Genomic DNA, 8,478 nt, shown 5'->3' with positions numbered 1-8,478 from the left:
AGGAAAACTAGAAGGGCCTATTGACTGAAGAAAACGGGTGAAAGAGTTTCAAACATTTTACCAGATTAGACAGCTTGATCACTAGGCATTATGACATCCTCACTTTCAACGAGCTCCCTGCTGCAAGTCGAACAAGCATACATACAGTTATGATACTGTTAAATCATATATCAGAATCAATATGATGTATGATCAGATATCTTTCACTGTTGAAGTAGCATCTGGAAAAGGGAACGTGAAAATGCCCTTCAACAAGCAACTGACCTTTTGTTTCAACGCTGGTGTTAGAAGAGTAAGACTTGAAGTTGTCATCAAGGAAGATCAATCCAACAATTCAGTCTTCAAGTGGAGTCCCTCTGTAATGAAAGTTATGTTCTGATCTGTTCTGGTTGCATATTCTGAGAATTCTCATACGGATCTCCTCGGGAAGTTCATTTAGAATCTCTGTAATTGCTACTTCATGCTTCTTCTTAAGTTCTTCTAGCTCCTTCTGCTGATCATCCAGCATATGCTCAAGCTTCTCGATAATGTCCTTTATGTCATCCGACTCATTTCCAGTTGAAATTGTATTATCTCCCAAAGATGGTGACTCGTCATCTGATACATCATCATGATGACCATGGTTAACATCAACAGATCGTAAATTAGTCACATGCCTGAGAGGGGAACCTTCATATGAACTAATGTTATCCCTATGACCAACAGGAGATTGATTATTTTCATCAGACCAACTGTCTCTAGAGAGATTTGATTCTGGCAGCAACAAGTTAGAAGGGCCAGGATGTGGAGAGTTTTCAGCACTATCTTTTGGTGAGTCATGCCAATACTTGCGTCCGGATGGAAGTCTTTCCATAACAATTGCATTGGACGAATCAGTGGTTGCTGGAGAAGCAGGCCTAGAAGCACTTTCTTCTAAAGTTGCTTTATTTCTGCCAGATAATTCTCTTGGTGCCCAATCAGGAATATGGGACTGAATTTCAGAATCAATCATTGCAGCAACAACTGAGACATCATGGTCGGTCAAAGCCAGCTCTTCAACCATTTCACTAGCGACGTCAGTCGAGGTATCCACCTCAATATCAAATGGGAAGTGAATGTTCCGAATATGACCTGAGCTAATAAAGAAAATAAGATTGATTATATCCATGCCAGAACACTTTCTTGCTCTAAACAAGTATTGGACAAAGAAATGTAAGAAACAAGAACCTGATGAATCCACTATGCGAAGTTTCAAGAATATTGTGTTTTGGTCTTTTCTTTGCCCCTGCACCACGAAATCGAGACTGCCCTCAAACAGGGTGTCTTCGTGGTGATTTTCAGCATCAAAATGGTTGGCATTATCACCTGTACATATAGTCAGTATTGAAGGAAGGTGATTTAATGCAAACAATGAACAAAGAAATGCAAACTTTACTTGAAGATTGGTGTAGAGAGCGAGATATCCCAGAATCCTCATCCGATAGTAGAAATGGGTCCATCAATAGTTGTTTGGCTGACATTCGATCAGAAACTTTCGCAATGCATTTCTCTATGAACATCCGGACATCAGGATCCTTTACTTTAACAAGTGACGCTGGCTTGATTCCCTTTAACAAGCAGAAAATTGATAAAAGATCAGTTATACGAGGCTAAAACATACTATTAATCAACTAACCTCTATATACATCAGAAACTGCGATATTCAATTATAAATCTAGAAAGAGTTAATCAGCTCCTTCAATTGTCATAGTTTATGCAATAATATTATTTAAAAAAATATGTACCAGATAAAAAAAAATGATCAACTGTAAAGGATACTACTTCTAAGAGTAATCAGAATGAGATGGACAAATTATGTACATAAGTACATATTGTACACATGGGTAGATCTCACAGCCAAACAAACTCAAAGAAATCCTACCAATAATGCATCATTCCAGAGATTACAAGTACACTGGATAATTTGATACAAATGTAGGACAATATGTTATTAATTGAAGTGCATAATAATCCATCTGTTTCATCACCGTCAGCTTTACATGATTCTCATCTCTTTCTTTGTCATGGTGAGTTATCCAAAGTTGCCAGTAACTTTTTTGGGAGATAACTATGTCATTCCCAATTTCTCATTCAAAACAGTTCCTAGAGAAAGCGGATATAGAAAAGAAAGAATTAATGAATAACTTACAGAAGTCACTTTCTTATATATCTGTGCAGCATTGGTACATTCAACATATGGATACTCAAGGGTCACTAGCTCCAGCAAGCACATACCAAAGGCATATATATCAACAAGCTCGTTATAATTCTCCTCATAAAGCTCTGGTGCCATGAATTCAGGTGTACCTAGAATAATATCAAACTCCAATAAGAAAAGTGATTAACGAAAAGAGAAATAACAATATCGATACTTACCAATTACACTGTGAGCAGCACGAGCTTGCTCAAGAATAGCAGCCAACCCCAGATCGCCAATTTTCACCTCTCCTTGATTTCCATTCACAAAAATGTTATCACACTTCAGGTCACGATGAATTACAGGAGGATCATGACTATGAAGATACAGAAGCCCCTCTAGGATTTGTCTGGACCATTTCTTCAACGCCCTTACATCAACATGCTTATGTTTCTTCCTATACCTACACAAACAGCCAGGCGCATAAGCATATTCCTTTGAAAATCTCTAAATCCATAACCACAAAACAAATAAACAAACAAAACCAGTAAAGATATTGACATACTGTCGTAGATTCCCAGATGTGAAAATTTCAGTAATGAAGTTGATATGCTCGTTCACGGTATCAATCCATGAGTTGTAGAATTTGATAATGTTTTTATGCTTAAGTGTCTTAAGCAAGTGCACTTCAGAATACAGCCGCTCCAAATCCACCGAGTTTCGCAAGAGATCAGAGACCTTGACCTGATTCCATGCCACCTCAATTCCTTCCAATTCATCAAATGCTCTATAGCTATATTGCATGCATCAAATTAAGGATCAACACAGACCACTATCTGTACTCAAATACTGTAAATGCATAAAATTGTAGCCAAAACTGAAAATTTAGAACTATATTAATCAGATTAGGATACACTTTTTTGAAAGCTCCTTTACCAAGCACTTCCTTATACTGCAAAAATATGTACCACAAATGATAACCAAGGATTAGTAATCCAAACACTTGCGAAATCAAGCACATATCACAAAAACAAAACTCATTTCTGACAATAACTCAAAAAAATCAACAACAAAAAAAAAATCAGATAAAACTGTAGAATTATACGAACCCGACCGTAGCGACCGGATGGATCAACCTCAACGAATTCCGGTTCGGTGTCACATTCGTCAGGATCAGCCTCCGACGGCGAATCTACCATTCTCTCACTCAATCAAATAACACGATTCAAATAAATTCAGAAACAAAACCTACTCAGATTTCAGATCTGCAGATAAAAATAAGCGAGGTTGCGGCGAGATTCAACTAATCCTAATCGAATAAAAACAACACAGGAAGCCTTAATTGCGGCTGTGGATTATTTTTTTCCCAAAAAGAGAAACTACAGCAATAATATCGTGTATGAATTTCAATTTGACGAAAATTCAATCGAATTCATAAAAATGGCTCCACAGATTACGCAAACGTCGTCGTTGCTTTCGTCGCAAGGTTATACGATGATTTGGGAATCGGTCGGAGAGAGGTAAGCTTAATTACTGGTTCGAGCTGCAGACTGTTTCTTCTCCTTTATATATTTTTTTTATTTATTGTTCAAAGTTAACTTCTTTTTAATTTGACTAGCGAATATATTCCAAAATTAAAATTTGTAATGCCGACTCTTGGCATGCATATATCCAAGCATCAAATTAGGAGTATATCATTATTATTAAATAAATATTGGGAATGTGGAGAAAAGATTTGTTCATAAATCTTGTGATTGTATTGTTTTATCATAAAAATGAAAAGTTTGTTTATATGTGTAAGAAATGGCTAAGCAAAAAAGAAAAGTTCAATTTTTTCTCACTCATCATTTTGAAGTTTTCTTTTTTATTATTAGTATTTTGGAATTAAAATGCAAATGTCAATATCTGGATGTATGTAGAAAGTCAATGATGTTGCTTTAGGAGAGGACACTATAGAGTTTGGCATGTTGTGAATATTTAAGCCTATTTTTTTGGAGGAATCATATACAAGTTGAAAACATCCATATTTGGTGGGGTTTTAAGAGCATTGAGAAGACAGCATCGTGTTCATGATAAATGTTGGGTAACTAGCAATGCAGATAACTGTTTAAGTTAAATACTACTACTAGTACTCTTAATGTATTCAACTTGTTATGTTTTTTATAGAAAACAAATTTGAGGGAAAAAATTATGTTCAACTATATCGACAACTTGAAGGTTAATATCCTTTACTATTCTATTATCATCTGAAGCTACATAATTTAACTAATATAGTTAATTCCAATTGAACTACTAAACGGATCCTAAATAGGGGACAACGATACTGGGATAAAAAGATGGTTTTCTTGTGTGTTTTGCTAAAAAGGCAAATGGGGTGATGATATATGGCTATAAATGCATTGGCATAAATCTCTAGGTACATGGTATATAACTTTAGACAAGGCAGTCAAAAATCAACTTAACAACATCAAGAAATGCGTGTTCAAACATATCTTCAAACTCGTGAACAATCTCTTTTGTTTTTCAAGAATTCATGAAGCCATCACCAAATTCACATATTAAAGACAAATCTCCCAAAAACAAGGTTTCGGTAATTTTCATATCATCAAAGGAACAAAATCATAAACCGACAAATCTCAAAAATCATCAACAGTGTAGAACAGATTCGATTCTACTTCTAGCACTCATCAACAACGATATGGGAACATTTCCATAAATAGAACAAAAAGAAGAAAACATGACAGCTCAAGCATGATTGAAGCATATTTGATGAATGACAACTACACAAGTGTGGCACTTATGTTGTAGATGATTCCATAAGCTTCATCTTTCTGAGTCTAGAATCAGGACTGTTGAAAACATTTTGCTAGCTAAGCTTCCACTTCCTTTTTCCTCTCTCTCACTCTCTCCATAAACATTGGTTCCCCATTGTTGACTACCAGCAACCAAATGTATACATAACTTTTTATTAGTTTTAAAATCATTCTGATCAAAAGTGTGGCCACCACCAGCACATAGTCATCACTTTTCCCCTATCCACTAGCCAAAGCAGGAATTTAATGCTTCCTAAGTGGATTCATTTTATCTCTAAGATAATAAAGCTTGGCCCTCCTCACTCTCTTCTTGTCCAACACTGTTATCTCCTTTATGTTTGGAGAGTACCTGTCATTTTACAGCCCAATTAGTAACAAACTTTTTCAAGTCACAAGAAAAATTGGATTCAGTAACAATCACATATGCTTGAGGCAAAAGTCTGTTATATGCATTTGAGATGTTTCTGAGGCATTGATGCCCCACAATGAATTTCAAAGAAAGCTGCAAACTCATACAAGGGAAATGAGCAGGAAACAATGTGAAGGTGGTGCAAACAGAGAGCAGAGGTGGTTAGCTTATTTGAGTACCTAGTCCTACATATATTACAAAAGTCAAATGGCATTTGAGCCAATATGACTTCAATAATTCGAATAAATAGAGTGGCGTTCATATCATCTAGACAATGTCCTTCAAAAAAAAGGGAAACAGTCCATGACCATGTACAATTCAAGGTTTAGTGAAAATACAGTTCACTTTGGCTATAATTTATGGTCTAGTATTAGGAATGATGGGCCCATCGGGAAACACAATGACTGACAATTCAATATACCGATACTAAATTTGAGCTAAAATGCAGCACAACATGCCAAGACACACATAAAAGAGGTATGGCTTTCATAATACAGTATAGATTGCACTCATTGAAGTACTCAAGCTGGAAGGAATAGTATACTCACAGAGGGAAGAGATTTTCAATGCCAACACCTCCTACGAGCCTTCTAATCCTGAAAGTAGTATTTAAACCAGCATTGCGCATAGCTATAACGATGCCTTTTATAACTGAAACGCGCCGCTTATTCTCAGGTACTACCTGTCAAAACAAGACCATGTGAGTTCAAATAAGTAAGAATTTTGGAAATTAAGATGCAACAAAGTTGGCAACAAATAGCAACAGAAATAAAACAACCAATTTATTTTGACTTTTCCAGGAAAAGAATCAGTACCACTTTCAGCTGGATGATGTAACCAGGCTTGATCTCTGGTATCTCTCTGTTTGATTTTACTTCCTCAACTGCTTCTTTATCAATTATCTGTAGTTGGCTTGAAGTAAGTAACAAACTCAGAATTCAATGATAATACCCAACTATATGATGAAGAAAGTAGATGAAATGTGAACGGAAAAAACGTGCCTGCATTATATGCCTTGCAGTTTTGTCAAGCCTCTTAAATTTTATGCGTGGAGGCAGTTCAGATGCAGCGGGAACATTCTCAGGAGTAGATCCTGAAGTTGAAAATTTCCTAGTTGGCAAATTGAATACCGCAGAAGCTGACTGGTTTCCGAAGATGAGGCCTTTGTTAGATGGAAACATTGAAGCTATACTACAACTTTCAGAGGATGCCGGTGAGACAACTTTAGTGCCAAATTCATTATTCTGAACCAGAAAAATAGTGCCTTAGCAAGGACTAAAAAAGAAAAACCCATCCACAATGATATGAGAAGAAAATGAAACTAGTAAACTGTGTTAAGAAGAGAAAATTCTAGTAATTCTTAACTTAAACAATGAAACAAGCTAAAAGATGCAAGCAAAAAACCAATCTACACTACTAGAATTAGATAAATCATAGTGATTCGGCTGAACTTCAAATCTAACTTCATAACTGAAGGTTTCAGCTAATAAAAATTCAATAAAGATAATACCCTACAAAAAACAGTGTATGCTGCTTGAATTGCTACGAACACACATTTCAGCAAATTAACGACACTTCCAATCCAGTGAATCAGCAAACATCAGAAAAAAAAAAGAGAAACAAAATTGCTATACCAAAAGAAATGCTGCGCTTGAAGAAGCACGCTCAGAACTGAACCCCGAGCACCGATTAATCGAGCATCCCAAATATCTCGATTCAGTAGATGCGACTTTGCTCAGCTCAACATTTTTCAGCGAATTAATGGTTTGCTTCGTAACCAGCCGAAATTTGCCATACAGCGATTGCATTTCGAACCCTCCGATCAAAAAACCTGGAGTTAATGAGGAAAAGGGGGTAAATCAGAGTCCATTTCGCAATCTGTAACAACGATTGATACACAAATTGGGGGGAATTATCGCTAAATTAGTGACCTGTGGAGTGAGAGTGAGGATGGAATCAGACGTGATTGCAAAACCCTAGTTAGGCAGCAAGGAGGTTTTGATATCAGAATAGAGATTTAGCATAATGGTCCTTGAGGTTTTCTGAACTTTCTAAACTGTCCATGCGGTCAATCGAGCCAACTCATTCCAGTTCGAGTCAACTCACTTGAGTTGTCTATTTGGATTAGTACAACTTTTTGAGGGTTCTAAATCTTCAATCATAACCCAAAAATTTTGGATTTATAAATATACTCGTTAGGCTAAAAAAGAGTAAAAGTTCTTCGTTTTAAGGAAAATGACTATTTTTTTAATGATATGAGATTTTATATAATTTTATTTTGAATGACACGAGATTTTATATAACTTTATTTTGTAGATTAAATAAAAAATAAAGTAGGTAAAATAGAACACAGCAGAGATAAATGAATGTAAAAAACAATTTTCTATCTAGTTAACTCACGTATCAAATGAATTTGGATTGGATCCTGATTTATAAAAAAGTTTTGCTTCGGTCCTTCATCAGCGTTTAATTGATGAGGCCCCAAGCTGTACTTGTGTTGGGCTGGGCTGACCCACTTGATTAGTAATATTGGAAATTGCGAGTTTGATCGGAAGTTGAACAAGCTTCAGTGATATTTGCGTCAATTCTCACTTTAAATAATAAGCTCGGTCTACAAAAATTATTCTCATTTTTTTCATTTGGTGCCAATAAAACTAGTCTCTATCCAATGTGGTGATCTAATTTACATTAAAATTCTTTAATAATTTTCTTCTATCTCTCTTATTCTCTTTAGTTTTGCTTTAAATTTTGTACAGTCTACAGTCTACTATAAGATTATTTTTTATGGATGGGTGTGTAATATAATTAGCATAGCTTGAATTTTATTTTTTGAATTTGTTGCTAACTGTCATGACCGGCCATTTTTCGGCCGAGTTGTAGTATTTAATTACCAAATTTGACCTATTAAAATCAAACTATTCTTTATATCATGAAAAAAAAATCTGTAGCTTAGTATGTGTATAATGTATTTGATGAAAATAAATAAAAAAATATGTGTCACACACAATTTTCGAACTATAAGTAGACCGTGTTAAGAAAAAAATAGAAGAAGATGTGTATAGGGTGATGCTAATCTGACAACGCAATTTAACATGACAATA

General features: G+C 35.4%; 2 protein-coding genes across 4 annotated transcripts in view; both read right to left on the bottom strand.

Moving 5' to 3' along the window:
- The window catches only part of LOC125186838 (probable serine/threonine-protein kinase WNK3), a 3,955-nt gene extending 245 nt beyond the window's left edge, over window positions 1–3,710 (bottom strand). Inside the window, exons 1-9 of the mRNA XM_048083301.1 lie at window positions 3,265–3,710; window positions 3,070–3,107; window positions 2,721–2,948; window positions 2,395–2,618; window positions 2,168–2,325; window positions 1,415–1,586; window positions 1,207–1,344; window positions 265–1,110; window positions 1–120 (exon numbers count right to left, since the gene is read on the bottom strand). The exon at window positions 1–120 is cut by the window's left edge and continues 245 nt beyond it. Coding sequence (XP_047939258.1) covers window positions 335–1,110; window positions 1,207–1,344; window positions 1,415–1,586; window positions 2,168–2,325; window positions 2,395–2,618; window positions 2,721–2,948; window positions 3,070–3,107; window positions 3,265–3,354 — 1,824 coding nt within the window. The 5' untranslated portion in view covers window positions 3,355–3,710 and the 3' untranslated portion in view covers window positions 1–120; window positions 265–334. The remainder of the gene's footprint in view (window positions 121–264; window positions 1,111–1,206; window positions 1,345–1,414; window positions 1,587–2,167; window positions 2,326–2,394; window positions 2,619–2,720; window positions 2,949–3,069; window positions 3,108–3,264) is intronic.
- A 1,144-nt stretch (window positions 3,711–4,854) lies between these two features.
- On the bottom strand, window positions 4,855–7,419 carry LOC125186839 (50S ribosomal protein L19, chloroplastic-like). 3 transcript variants are annotated; one of them, XM_048083303.1, is made up of 6 exons: window positions 7,309–7,419; window positions 7,012–7,208; window positions 6,379–6,621; window positions 6,193–6,279; window positions 5,926–6,059; window positions 4,855–5,317 (listed from the first exon to the last, which is right to left on the bottom strand). In XM_048083303.1, exons 2-6 carry the CDS (start codon window positions 7,183–7,185, stop codon window positions 5,212–5,214), a joined length of 744 nt encoding a protein of 247 aa, XP_047939260.1. In that variant the 5' UTR covers window positions 7,186–7,208; window positions 7,309–7,419; the 3' UTR covers window positions 4,855–5,211. The 3 variants fall into 3 exon arrangements, with proteins under 3 accessions (XP_047939260.1, XP_047939261.1, XP_047939262.1); XM_048083304.1 differs by having other exon boundaries at window positions 7,012–7,193; window positions 7,309–7,327; XM_048083305.1 differs by lacking the exon at window positions 7,309–7,419 and having other exon boundaries at window positions 6,379–6,519; window positions 7,012–7,298.
- Window positions 7,420–8,478: the final 1,059 nt, after the last annotated feature.

The sequence above is a fragment of the Salvia hispanica genome, chromosome 5 (assembly GCF_023119035.1).
Source record: "Salvia hispanica cultivar TCC Black 2014 chromosome 5, UniMelb_Shisp_WGS_1.0, whole genome shotgun sequence".
NCBI lineage: Eukaryota > Viridiplantae > Streptophyta > Magnoliopsida > Lamiales > Lamiaceae > Salvia > Salvia hispanica.
The sequence above is the reverse complement of the archived record's forward strand: the minus strand, read 5'-3'. Positions and strand labels throughout refer to the sequence as shown.

Coding starts and splice junctions, on each gene's coding strand:
- LOC125186839 (XM_048083303.1), bottom strand. CDS start 7,185: ATGCAATCGCTGTATGGCAAATTTCGGCTGGTTACGAAGCAAACCATT. Junction 6,622..7,011: donor CAAGCGCAGCATTTCTTTTG/GTATAGCAATTT, acceptor TTTCTGGTTCAG/AATAATGAATTTGGCACTAA. Junction 6,060..6,192: donor ACATCATCCAGCTGAAAGTG/GTACTGATTCTT, acceptor TTGTTTTGACAG/GTAGTACCTGAGAATAAGCG.